Source organism: Mizuhopecten yessoensis, unplaced genomic scaffold (assembly GCF_002113885.1).
Source record: "Mizuhopecten yessoensis strain PY_sf001 unplaced genomic scaffold, ASM211388v2 scaffold5193, whole genome shotgun sequence".
Taxonomy (NCBI): Eukaryota; Metazoa; Mollusca; class Bivalvia; order Pectinida; family Pectinidae; genus Mizuhopecten; species Mizuhopecten yessoensis.
This window is the reverse complement of record NW_018405926.1, coordinates 1,288,427-1,303,635: the sequence shown is the minus strand read 5'-3', so window position 1 is coordinate 1,303,635 and position 15,209 is coordinate 1,288,427. Positions and strand designations below refer to the sequence as shown.

Genomic DNA, 15,209 nt, shown 5'->3' with positions numbered 1-15,209 from the left:
ATAAGCCTTTTTGACGGCAATTGACACACACCACGAGGGGCGTCATCTCATAGAAAGGAATAAATGAATAGCAGAGGGTGAACTTATGGAACGGCAAATCGTTGTCACGCGGAAGAATATATGGAATGGTGGGCAACACTCGTGATTCGATGTTTGAGATGGAATTAACAGTATTAAGTTACAGGAGTGAATCAGTTTTTAAGCATAGCTGTAGGTTTGTACATTTCGATATAAAGTACATAGAGTTATGTCAACATGTTCACGTGATCACGAGTCCGCGGACGTTTAACATTCAAAACTTAAGGTTTAACGTTTTGGCACTAGCCAATGATCATTAACAATGGTGATTTTGGAAACACTGCTGGAGGGAATGAGTAGGGAGGACAAAATAAAAAAAAGACAGAGGTCCCAAATTTTGTCTAAATTCAACCTTAGCAAAACTTTAAATATCCAGCACTTAATATTAAATTTGCAGATGTAGTGTTATAGAGGTGTGTTAACGGTATCCGGCAAATAAACTCGCTGAAGTCTGACTGTACTAGGGTGTATGCCCGAACAACGATAGTTTTGGGGAAACAGACGAGTATCAGTTTTGTTTAAATTGGCAGGCATTGTTTAGTTCGTTCTAGGGGCGGGCGTTTGACTGACATGTCTGTCATAATACGAGGACGGATAATCTTTAGTGTTAAATCCTTCTGAGTGGTGTCAGCGACATGTTTACCAAGATGCACTACCAGGACTTTCCTTTTCATCTTCCAACAGGAATAGCTTCATATAAAATGTACTAAACTATACTAGGTTAAGCGCAATGATTTATAATTTCATATCGTTAATCTTCCCTTTCTTGAAAGTAACACCCGGCTTCCCCTACACGTTATTTAAATGTTGTAGTTGATTTAATATTTCAGATGGAGGTACATTGTAGACAATGGCATGTTTATGTATAATGAAATGAACCTTATCTCATTATATTTAATTAATACATTTCTTGTTTCAGGTAAAATTTGAGAAACAAATATGTATTTATATATAACCGCTCTAGCGAGTAATGGCTTGACCGGGCACCATGCTGAGTTCTCAAAATTATTAATTATTCTAACAAAAAAGCCTGTGAGCTGGTCGTCATATAAGTATAATCGTTATAAATTTAGTTCAAGTCTGATAGATAAAGAAAATTTTGGTTTCATACGGAATTGAATTGACAGACGTAGGAAAACGAAGATACCTGTATCGGATAGCCAATTGACACAAATACTATATGGGCATACTTGATCAGACAAAATTACACTGACTTTTTGAAAAACAGTGAACGCTCTGATAGAACTTCGAAAATGCCATATTTAATATTTAGACTGGCTAGCTATATACATTTTCGATGACAGCTTTGGCTGTTTTTTTGGTTTTTTTTCGTAAATATGCAAACTACATTGTCGAAGTATAGGTCTGAACTATATTAAATATATATCTATATAAACTAGGGTGCTACGTATTAATAGCAGTTTTGATGAGTAAGCAATAAATCGGACTGTTAACCAGCATAATTATCTTTAATGGTTTGAAAGGAATAGTATAGACAAATTCCAAGCTGTATTTATTGACAAAAATCCTTCGAAAGATCAATCTTTTAATATGGTCTGCCGGAACATAAATGTGACTATAAACAGTTTTAAAATGATTAGTGTTGACGTTGACTTATGTTTGATATGGTCATCTTTCCGAGAGTACTTAAATGGCGGCTAAGAAGATTTTTGCTCTACAGGAAATCATACGTTCTGGTTTTAACTATTGCTAAGCTGCCGGTAAGTCCTGTATTTTTTTATTGTGCTCAGATATAGGTTCTTTTTCCTTTATAGTTCTCCAGATTTCATATACAACATTATATGATAGTATTAAGTAAATATATAGTCACAATGTTAATGCATTCACATCCCTTATATTTTGTTACTAAACACATTTCACATTTCATCAGTCCGATTTACAAAACACAAAGACAGTCTCTCACACTACCATCTCACCTGTGCCCGTTCACTAACATTACGTACATTACAAACACGCGCGTAACTGAATGATAACAATTCAATAGCGTCTGTAATTACCAACACAAACACCCTCACACGCACACATGCACATACGCATACACACACCCTCACACGCACACACACACGCACGCACGCGCATGTATGTGTATGCGTGTGTGTGCATGTGTGTACATGTGTATGTACACACAAACACAGATATACTGCTCAAAATGTCCACTTATGTTCTCACACACCCACACACCAGTTTTACCTCGGTATGTAGCATCCACAAACACACACACCAATACACACACACACATACTAACACATACTCATCCTTTGCATACACATTTACATGGTTACATGCAAATCCTGTCCATACTAGTTTAATTTACACATCTTTACCCAGAAACCGTAACTTTAGGTGCAAAGCGCCATGAGCCTTCAGTATTATCATCATTGCACCTTTTTATTTATTTATTCTTTTCTCTGTTTTTTACTCGTTTAATACCATTACTCGTTCAAAGACTTTGCCATATCTTTTAATAATTTATATCTCTATATCTCTGTAGTAGTAGCTTTCTCTTAAGGTATATTTTAAATGAATATACAATCGAGCAGATGTTAATCCTTCTATTTGAGATGTGGTAATGTTTATATATTGTATAACCAATCACAATGTAATACATATTTCTTAACTGAACATTGTAATTATGTTTTCGTAGACGCTCATTGATTAAATTCCAAAATGATTCTACGCATTGATATTCAATAAAATAGTGCATATTATCATCCTTAACTTTACATATGCAACATTTTAAAGTAAGATTCCATTTGGAAGAATATTATTGAATAGCTTCAATTTATAGCGTCATTCTCAATTATAACATTATTGATGAATTCAAATAATTGACAAAAAACAAACCACTACTTTCTATCTCAAACAGACCTTCCCAAATATCTCCAAAGTATGACGTGGATTACTTTTTTCTTATACATGCCAAATACAGAAACGTATTATTCACCTTATCTATTTTAACTATATTAAGTCCTGTAGAATTAAAAAATAATATGAAAAATGCTTCATTGAAACATATTTGGCAATTTCACTGAAAATCAAGAACCTTTTATGTTAAAATATCCTTATGCATCTTCGTTTAAGGAGAATGAAATACTATTAGCCCTAATTGTTTTTAGATCATGAATAGTATGGCAACTAAATGTTTAATTGGCCTGTTTGATAACATTGTTAATACGAATGACAACAAGAAGAATATGGGTCGAGAATCAACACGATCAAACAGTAACTTAGTCAGTTGCACAATTTTACATTGCGATCGGTATTTCTCTAATGCCTGATCGTTTGTGGTATCCGAATCTCAAATCAGAATGACATATTTCAACAACTGGAAATAATGATGTGGGTTTAATATCGCAAAGGTTTCTAAACTGTTAGGGCTGCAGCGATACATTAACATGAAGATACGATACGTTTCACGATACTGTGGTCACACTACGATATAGTACACATAGTAACAATAACAGCAAAGACTTGGTCCAAAATGGGCATGACTTTAAAGTTTCACGCACAATTTACGTCTTTCGACTTGCATGATAAGCTGGAGTTGTCACTTGGCATGCTGGAACCGATATAAGTAGACTAAATAAAAAAATCATGAAAATATCGTATGTGTAATGTTACCCGCCAAAAATATTGTGTGTTCAAAACATCGCGATACATCGTCGCACAATATGTCGTTGCAGCCCTACTGACTAGCCAACGTAATTCGTTTTACAAATACATTGTATGACAAATGAAATATCATAAATAAATTAGAAATTATCTTGTTCTTAAATCCAGCAACCATAAGTTATATTTTAAATGTAATTTGATTAATGTCATTCTAAAAACCGCAGGTTCTCAGGAATGATAATTTCAACATTAAAGTGAGAAGCCGAAACGTCACGTTCAGACGGAAAACGTCGGGAAGAGAGACAGCATTATGTTTTTGTTTGTAGGCATTATCATTTCTGATATAGCTTAGTACTTTGTATACAAAGTGAAAAAAATCACTCAAACAAATTGCATATGACAGAAACAATGATTTTTGTGAGTTAATTAAATAACGATGTCACACAATGGTATTATATAGATAAATATCACCAGGATTTTATTTGCAGTGTTGCATCCGTTAAATTTTATAAATAAATAATATCATAAATGACATTTGTGTCATTTTCAGCATTTTTTTTTTTTTTTTTGGAAAATTGATATTTGCTGAAAGACTTTTGTAATTAAATGAAAACAATTAAAGATGACAATTGATCCCTGTAATCGTATGAAATAACAAAAGGATAAAACATTAAATTAGATACATTGTTTACATGTGCGTTAATAACATCTTCAATTAATCAACATTGGACACAAAATCATATGTTAATATTTTGCGACCACAAAATGTATGTTCGCCTCTTTCTATGAAAATAATGAAAACGTGTTATGGTAGAATATAGGAAAGGGTTTAACAACAATTAACGATATTTCGTACATCACAATGGAAAATATTAAGAACCAGTATATTCTTGGTTTCATGATGAAAACAAATATTTATATTCACTGGTTTGTTGAATATTTTGTATATGTTTCACTCGTGATAAAAATTATATATCTAAATGTGTCCCTCCACTCGAAAATTCGAACTGTTAATCAACAAGAAACCAAGAATATACCCTGTTTATAGGAAAATTATAGATTTTTTGTTTGTTTGTTAAATGATTGGGATGTTAATCAGTTAGTTACACCATTGTCTTATTGCTTAGAGATAGTGTAAGAAATCAGTAAACGTTTCTTTCAATGTAATGTCCAAGGAAATCGTTACAAATGCACATTTTATGTCACTCAATGAAGTTTTTCATGAAAACAGAAACATTCACATTGTAATGTAATTCATATAAAAATGTTCACTTTAAATCAACTGCACTTTCCACTCAAAGATACATTTTTGCCCATAAGATATAATGTTGCGAAAGAAGGAAAGACGGAAGTATTTGTCTATATTCTGTCGTATGCCACTTTCTTCTTCCCTCTCGTCAACACGAACATCACACCATCCTGAAACAAGTCAATAGCAAATAATAATCACCAGCGTGGTCTAAATAAATTCCTTGTAACTGTTCCAAACAAAACTGTTGTTTTAGGAAATCACCTACCAGCTTAGATGTAAGATCTTTAATGAAGATGCAATTTGAGCATTAAAAAGATGAAACTCGGAAATTCAACTGACAGAAACGTATATTGATTTAAAGGAGACAATTACAGTTAATGGGAAAATTAAGTGAAACAAGTGGTTTTTTTTAAATCTTCTTAAAAATTCTTCATTATAATATAGTTTGATACTCCTTATGATCAACTCATGTCGAGAAACTGACAAGAAGCAATGTTTTTCTTGCTGTATTTAATCAGTAATGAAGAAATCAGCCGTACATGTTAGCGGCAGCTGTCGGTGAATTTCTAGCTTACAATGTCTTCCAGCCGAGAAGAGAAGCTAAATTCTCGTTTTATTCATCTGGCCTCTTCAGAATACAAGGATATGCGTTTATTCTGAATCAAAAGTATCTTCAAACAACATCTCAAAAATGGTTATAAATGGGTACTCTATATTACGCTTCAACCTATTCTGCGGCACCCTCTTAATGCGTGCATGCTGTTATTTAACCTGTTCGATTTTAATCAAATCCAAATGTAAACAGAAATATCTGATTATATATATATATTATAATACTTATAAATTTTGCTTGCGATATATTGTGTAAATTCAAGAATGTATTAAGTGATAACTGACACTGTTTTTCGGTCGACAGCGTGGCGCTGAACATGTATACTTCTCACTGAAAGGTCCGAATATTGCGCTATTTCGGTCGTACCTTTTTATCACCGGCTTTCCCAAAGGATGAAACTGACCACACTGGACGTTGGCCTCAGGTCATGTCATTACCAACTACGTAAACTTTCGTACGGTGATATATAGTTTCAGCATCGACTCGATTTTCAGTTTGTCATTTGACTAAATAGCCCCTTTAAGAGATCTTTACATACATGAATGGACATTATAATAACTACAATTTAATTTTGCACCACTAGTAAAATAATCGTTCAAACATATTTAATGAAAAAGCGTTCAAATTATACTAAGACTTGTTTGACGCCTGACGCTTCGATATGACATTGAATATAGCTTTGAATACGCGCAACAGTTTGAAAATCATTGACGTGAACCATTTTAATTGGATGACAGGCAATCATATTTTAGATTATAATGGATTTTAAGGTACGTCCCTGAAGGGACCCCATACCATTGACAAAACTGTAATTAAGTATTGAGGATCCCCGTACCACTGACAAACTGTAACTAAGTATTGAGGATCCCCGTACCACCGACAAACTGTAACTAAGTATCAAGAATCCCCGTACCACTGACAAACTGTAACTAAGGATTGAGGATCCCCGTACCACTGACAACCTGTAACTAAGTATTGAGGATCCCCGTACCGCTGACAAACTGTAACTAAGTATTAATGATCCCCGTACCACTGACAAACTTTAACTAAGTATTGAGGATCCCCGTACCTCTGACAAACTGTAACTAAGTATTGAGGATCCCCGTACCACTGACAACCTGTAACTAAGTATTGAGGATCCCCGTACCACTGACAAACTGTAACAAAGTATCAAGGATCCCCGTACCACTGACAAAACTGTAACTAAATATTAAGGATCCCCGTATCACTGACAAAACTATAACTAAGTATTAAGGATACCTAAACCACTGATAAAACTATAACTAAGTATTAAGGATACCTAAACCACTGATAAAACTATAACTAATTATTAAGGATTCCCGTACCACTGACAAACTGTGACTAAGTATGAAGGATCCCCGTACCACTGACAAAACTGTAACTAAGTATTAAGGATCCCCGTACCAACAACAAACTGTCACTAAGTATCAAGGATCCCCGTTCCACTGACTAAACTGTTACTAAGTATTGGAGACTGTTTTTTTGCGGCATGAATATGGCTTTGATAATTAAATCATGAAAAAAAACCCGACTTTGCGGGACTATTTTGAAAAATCATGAAGATGAAATAAACAAAATAAAATCAACAGCAGTGTTCTAACTGTAAAAGAAACCCACTGAGGACTAGACCCGGACTCGGACCCTGAACTTCAGTCTGTCGATATATCCTGGCCGAGTTGCTCTTCAGTTATGATATAACGGAGGTTAAAGGGAGGTTACTTGATTTAGGGAAATACACATGTCACGATGATATGAATTACTGTGTATGTATGATACCAAGACAACTAGAAAACTTCGTTCAATTCCTATATCGATCATCAATGGAATGAACATGAATGTCTATATTTATAATAAACAGATTCTATTACCTCAACCAAAAGCCATATATTTTCTAAGTAAAGCCTGGGCATTTTCGTTCACAAGGTATGTCAATCGGTTAAGGCGATAGTGTAACAATCTGAAGTCCAAGGTTCTTTAAAGGAACTATCGCTAGATCTTCAAATTGTAAGTTGTATGGGTTTTTTTTACTTTTCACTTGGCATTATGATATTATTTACTTAACTCATTTACCCCTAAAAACACATTTGAATTCTTCTAATTCAAATCTTTGAATAGTTTATTATGAAATTTCAGGTGTGGATGAGTTAAAGGGCCTGCTCGTGTATTCGGAAAACCCGCTTAGACTGCTTTTAAAAAGTAACATTTTCTGGTATAAATCTCGGCAGACCTGCAAATGTTTATGAAGGCCTTATAAGGTTTTGTCAAGGCTCGCTTCAAAGCAGCATCAGATGAATTGGTTGGACATTATTTCATAAACGAACAACTCTGGTCCAATCGGTTCAACCGTTTTGATTGCTATAGCTTTGATTCTTGTAGAGGTTACCTCCCTTTAGCAAATATAATTCTTATTATAATGTCTAATATTTCAGATTTGTCTGAATGTAATATTCTTATGTAAAAATTCAAATGTTTCATCAAATTAATATCACAGTTTTATATACTACCATCACATTTACTAGACTGTTCGTGAGATATGATTGCCAGAACCTTCAGTAGCATACATTCTGAAACAACTTACCCTGATTAACGCAGGCATTGCAGTCCAGAAGTTAAGGTTTGGAATTCTGAGCTTTCCAGTCTCTTTCCTCACAAAACTTTGAAATAATACGCCTCCTACTATATAAACAATTAGAAATACGCCACATCTGAAAAAGAAATACTAAATTACTTTCTATTAACCCTGGCTATAATGCCGTTATTAGGTCCAATGAAAGTTTCGTCTTATACAGGGTATAGCCAATATATGGCGAGGATTATGATTGAATTATGAAAATATTAGCCACGCAAAATTGATTGCACAAATGATACGGTGTGAAATTGTGAAAAATTGAGAAAAAATAAAACAGAACATTTTATCAACATTCGGACTATTTTTCACAAAATCAATTAAATTTTGACTGCTTCGTAATATTCTATATGCTCAATTGGTTGAGGAAAATTGTTATTCTTTACAACTGATAGCAAGCGTTTACCTGTAATACGCCTAGGGGACAATATTTTTTGTTCTGGTTCGTGTCAATCTTGTTTGATTTTTTGCATTGCCTTATAGTAATTATCTTCCAGCTGACCTAAAGCTAGAGACCTAAATGCCTGCACAGGTAACTTGGAATAGCAATATCTATCATTGATGTAGTAAGATTTAAGCTATCTGGCATCTTCTACAAAGGTACAGTTTTACGTTATTTGTTCTTATTAAAATGACACGTGCTACACCCAGCAACTTGGAAACCTATCTAAGGTGTAAATTGCAGTAGTAATTGATAAACTAGTTCAGCCGAGTCAGGTCTCCGGCTCGAGAGGTTACGCTTGGACTACCGGTGTACTCCTGAAGTTTATGTACCATCTGTCTTAAAACTTTGTCATATTGTACTTGACAACCTGCAGAATTTTTTAATACAACATTGGAAAATCAAGCATTTTCTCTGTGTCATCATTCGACTTCGACTCCCCGACGACAATTTATAAACAAGACTTTAAACATTGAAAACAATCGTCGTGACATAAACATACTGTACTTTGACCTACCCTATACACAGGTATGTCCCAATTGATACTGCTGTTGGGTGTTTCGGGGGACAGGCGTATGCCGTTTTCAATTCAAAGTGCTGCAATATAATGATGGAAATAGCTTAAAGATGCAATTTACTGAGTGTCCCATTTTAATGGAATCACCTATAACAATCAGATGACGTCACACATTTGCTTTGAAATGCAAATATTAGGAATCACCTTTGATCCTCGAGACAGTTTCTGTCCAAAGTTCAACTTTATTTCTAATTTATGATCGGTACATAAGCATTAGAATCTGTAGATTTGAAGCAAAACAAAAGTATTCCATTTAAATCCATTTCAAGAATGAGTTTAAATAATATACGATTTTAACGAAACTACTTTAAAAAAATCGTTACAGATGGAGGGAATAGTACCAGTATTCGATGTTTTATGCTTTGACTGGATCATTAGGAGAAAGGAACCATCAATTTAGCATATGACATGAATTGCTACTGCCATCCAATGGGTCTTTGTTATATACATTTTATTTGTTTTACAACAATTATGAAACAAGTTATTTCAACTTATATTCATCACTCTTGTTGGCCCGAATGTTAGCGCGCGGGGGGTCTTAGTGTGGGAGGAAATCGGAGTACCCGGAGAAAACCCACTTGGTTGGGCAGGTGGCCCCATACCTTTTCAAGTACGATCGGGGTATCGAACCCCGGTCGCCTTGGTGAAAGGCAAGTGCGCTATCCACTGCGCCACCCGACCACCGTAAATGGTTTTTTTTGTTGCTTACAAAGGGAGATAATGCATTCATTCATCATTCATACTTAATCTTAACTCACTGATATACAAAGAATTATGAGGCTTACGTATTCTTTCTGTCCGCCCTCTTGGTCTAGCCCGTACGCAGTCACTGAGCCTGTATCATCTTCTGAGCAGATAATATTAACCGCAGTTGTCCTGTTTACAGTAACAGAAATTCACAAGCTTTGGTTATAGGCTTTCTTACCCGTATTACGTGTGACTTGTTAACGTTAACTAATACTAACTTTGATGTCATAAATATATTTCCGTGTGCCGTTCATGATTGTTGTCATCTCTTTCTCCGATATTCATAGGTGCATCTTCATTTTCTCAAGGGGGAGCAAACTGTCATTACCTCCTGCGTCATTACTTTCTTTACTCTCTGTAGCTTTACAGGGGTAATGACATCCATTTTGTCACACATAATATTCGTACTTGATGACGTTGATGTACATGTGGTTAGCCATAATGATAACAAATTCTTTAACAGCAGGAAGATTGGAGATTTTTTTTATCACTGAACAATATTCTGAGAAAGGTGATACATTTAAAGAAACTAATCCCTACAATACGTAGAGAGGAAGCAGTTATTGTTAAATAGAATGCCAAAGAAACGAAATGATTGCTTTATTTTAATGCTTCTTAAGCATTGAACTCCTGTTAAAAACGGGAACAGTATGGAAGCAAATTGATGTTAACTCACGCGTTCCCAGTTGTGTATTGGATGGTAAGCCTTCCTTTGTCATCGTACAGGAATGTTGCGGAGTCCTGCGTGCCTATTCCAAGGTACTGGGTGATCATTCCAGAGGGCGTCACTTTACATGCCTACGTACAGCAAGGGATAGAAAACAATCTTAATTTTCGCAACGTGCTGTCCTCCTTTAGTCCTCTCGTTGATCACTTGATGCACCAAACTCAATAATGTTCAGGGTCAATTTGTATGCTGAAAACCTCTAAAATGCCATAATTATGAAGCATAGTTTTAGTGTTGTCTATAAATATATTATTTGATATCGGCATATATTGTATGTTGACGTCCTCACCAGTTTGATGACCTTTGTAATTGCGCTTAGTCACAGTAACATTTTGTCCATAATTATAGCTTTATTGACATAAGCTTATTTATAGTATAAGAGGAAAATTGCAATGAAAAATGTTTATCTCTTTTTTGTTTTTTAAGTGAGCAATATTAACAACTGACCAAGACCAAATTATGGTTTATAGAATATGGGCAGAATACTCAAGTAATATCTGACAATAAAAGGTTTGTTTGAGACAGAAAAAAACCCAGAAGACTCCTTGAGCTTCCAGTTTGACTCCATATTTATGTTGTAATGTTGAGAACAGGATAATATATTCTCCTACGATGTGAACCTGCGACAAACGTAATATGACAGGTATTTAACATACGTAATATCGCATTTAAAGGAAAGATATGCCAACATATATAGAAAGACACACACATAGGGCTGCAACTTGAAAAAATGTTAATAAATACAGCATGCAAAAAATTAATAACACTGCACCATACAGTTGTTTCATCCTTCTAGCTGGAGCGCGTAAAATTCCTTAATTAAAGAAATTTAAAAATAGGGGAGTACTGGCTAAATTCGGGTCAATAACGAGTAAGTTAAGCCAATCACACACTGAACGACTGTTTAAAAGAGACAACTATGGCCATCAATGTTACAGCAAACATCGGGGACTAAAAAATCGACCAGCAGAGTCTACAACCTTGTATCTTGAACGATGTTCATAAGATACAGCAAGTCAGAAACAATGAAGCGTAACAACCATGCTATGAACGGATGCCTGTTCTACATGAAAATAAATGCTGCTTTCAAAAGACATAATAGCAAAGCTGTAGCTTTGCAGTGTACGAATACAGCTACATTTTATTATATTGCTTCTTATCAGAAATAGTGTGTGCTTGGTCTACGATAAATAAAATCCTTACTGCTTCATTGACACACGTGCCCTCCGTAAATTCTTGACAAGGATTCCATGAATAAACGTCTGTCTTCCCCTTTGAATCAGGAATGTCTTGAAATCTGAAATATACAAACGTATAACATATGAAATTAGCACAAATTCAGCCTAGTTTCTTAAGTTACTTTCTGACTCTTTTATGATTAACTTCCCTTCTACATGTAATTATGCCTTTTTGGCATTTTAAATCGCTCGTCGATATGCTATTTCCTTCATCGCAATAGGCATGTACGGTCATAAAGTTGAATGCATATGTATCTGCTAAGCATGCATTAAGAACACTTAGTCTAAATATCTGTGTTTTAATGAAACATTTATATGAGATGATCAGATAAAATCTGAAAACAAAAAACACCAATAAGCAAAAGTAAGATAATGCAGACCATGATACGGAAAACATGTAAACATTTATAAAACCCATGAAAAGTTTATAAACATTCACTTTGAAACATGTCTTTTAAAAAATGCTTATATTGTAGCTATATCTGGCATATATTATTGACTTATACATGTACTATGATTGGCTATTGTTGTTTATAGTTTTTGTCTATAGCTATGTTTTTAGAGTTCGAGAGGTAATGAGGCTGAAAAGCAATTTTGAATTCATAAATGTATGGCGTATTGATTTGTGACCATAACTTTAAATTGTTTAACAGAAACCTTAGTGGTTCAAATAATGAGCCCACCATTGCACACAGCGTGGTACTTGTTAAAGTGTAGGCCGATATAATTTTGTTGAAATACATGTTACTATGAAATTAGGTATTTTCGTGGGGGCTTAACTTTCGTGGTTTCCCGACATAACACCACTTCATGGATAACGAGTACCCACCTAAACGGAGAATTACTTTATATCAAACTTATAATTGCTTCGTGGACCTATTTATTTGTTGATGAAGATTACCAACAAAATGAACGATATCGAATTCCCCACTAAAAATAGTGATTTCGCAGTTACTCAGTGAATGAGGTTATGCTCCAAAGATGAAAACTACAACAACAACACTAGTCTTACATTGAGGCATTGTAACCTAACTCTATTCTCACACAGTTTACATAAAACACTAGGCAAATGGTAGGCTGTAAAAACACATGGATTATTCGTAGGCTGTAAAAGACCCAAAGGTGAAAAATGTAGGCTGTAAAAGACATTTGCGCTAATCATAGGCTGTAAAAGACCTATAGGTGAAATGTAGGCTGTAAAAGACACTTACGTCAATCATAAGCTGTAAAAGACTAATAGGTAAATCATAGGCTGTAAAAGACGCTTACATAAATGAATGATAGGCTGTAAAAGATACACAAATAAAGCATAGGCTGTAAAAGAAACATGAGTATATGATAGGCTGTAAAAGATACACAAATAAAGCATAGGCTGTAAAAGAAACATGAGTATATGATAGGCTGTAAAAGATAAATAAATGAATGGTAGGCTGCATGCTGTTTGACTGCTATCGATAGTATTAGTGCATGCAAACGTGTACTATAACCAGTCAAATCATTAGTTAACAACCAATCAAAACACGGCACACTGCATGATAACGTGTTAACCACATGCACTTGAAGATGAAATAAAACAGAGGGATACATGTAATATTTTTATTTGATAAAATCGGTATAAAATTGTTAAATTTGTCATTTGCTATGTAAAATTTGCTGATATTTCCTTAAATCAACACATGATCAGCATGATGAAACGTTAAGTAAATTAAACTGAAGATTGTAATTTAACAGAAATATTTTTATGATTTGAGGCAATATAATGTGTTTTATCATGTAAAACATAGAAATATATTTTGCAATGTTAATGAATAATATTAATGAAGAAAAATTAAAAAGTTAAAGGAATGTTTAGATATTTCTTGTGTTGCGCATATCCTGGTAAAATTTGAGGTAAGCACTGATCAGCAATCATGTGGCACGGTGTATATGTGGTCAATACAAGTTAAATATAGTAAACCAGGGTACATTACACAGCACATGCTAATGCTAATTCAAACATTCGGAACTTAACCGGTCCTATAATGTATGTTCTTTTATTACATACTTACGAATAAATACATTTTTTTTTTGTATATTCATCACTCTTGTTGGCCCGAAACGTCGCCCAGCCCTCGCCGTATCACACACCAAAACCCGTATCAGACCCCGCCGTATCACACCCCAAAACCCGTATCAGCCCGCAAAACCCATATCACACCCCTTTTGGAAAAAAAATCGTTTTTCAATATTTAAAAAATAAAAATAAATCATAAGAGTAGTCTTTATTAGTAATTGTGTAATAAACAGAAAAAAACACGCCTTTTTCCATATCATACCCAGTATCAACCCTCGACCAATATCAGCCCTCGGGCTGATATTGCAATCTCGGGTTGACACTGGGTGTGATATGGAAAAAGGCATGTATTATTCTCTATGTATCATCGTATTGAGATTGCATAGCCCTAGTACAGTTAACAAACTTTCAAAGTGTACTTTATTACGGGCTCTCTAATTTACTGTACTCTCTGCATTGTGCTCTTGTCATTTTATCACACAGAAATTGCATATCAGGAAACTCATCGTCAAATAAGTGTTTTTAATCAGTGCAATACAATAATAGTTGTATACAATTACTCTAAAGATATACCTGATGTATGGCCGCTAATACCAGGATTCACATGACCACAGTTGACCTTACCTCGGTGTTGTATCAGTATTTCCTAGGGGTGTTAGATCTATTTTGAATCCAGAGTCAGTTGTGCAAGCACAACTTGACACTTTTGTGCATGTCTGTGATACAGTTCCCGAGATAAAAAGGCAGAACACTGCCAAGTTAGAAACACGTCTTCTTAAATCCTTTGTAAACATGTCTGACATTTATCATTTATGATTGTAGGTAAGATTCTCCTTGTCATATGACTACAGTAACAGACACACATTAGGCTGTCACAGGATTAATTTGCATTAAGTTTTGTCAGCTTAACGCATAATTATGTCAAACGAATTTCAAGCTAAAATATTTTGCAAATTATTTTAATAAATACGATTATACCTGTTTAGTATATGGTCATTATTAATTTGAATTTCCTGACATACATTTGTTGTTCTTAATGTTAATCATCATTAAAACATCGACCAGGAATAAATCTTACAGTATCATTAATTAATCTTAACAGATTTTAAATCGGTTTGATGCATTCAACACATAGCTTATTCACCATTCTCATTATATCACTAGCATTCCGCTTCGCGCTTAAATTCCAGAGACACTTGTTT

General features: G+C 34.5%; 1 protein-coding gene across 1 annotated transcript; it reads right to left on the bottom strand.

Annotated features, from left to right (window-relative positions):
* Positions 1–4,273: 4,273 nt before the first annotated feature.
* LOC110450385 lies at positions 4,274–14,865 on the bottom strand. Its single transcript, XM_021497871.1, has 7 exons — positions 14,632–14,865; positions 11,920–12,013; positions 10,666–10,787; positions 10,028–10,118; positions 9,183–9,262; positions 8,176–8,302; positions 4,274–5,130 (listed from the first exon to the last, which is right to left on the bottom strand). Exons 1-7 carry the CDS (start codon positions 14,808–14,810, stop codon positions 5,071–5,073), a joined length of 753 nt encoding a protein of 250 aa, XP_021353546.1. The 5' UTR covers positions 14,811–14,865; the 3' UTR covers positions 4,274–5,070.
* Positions 14,866–15,209: the final 344 nt, after the last annotated feature.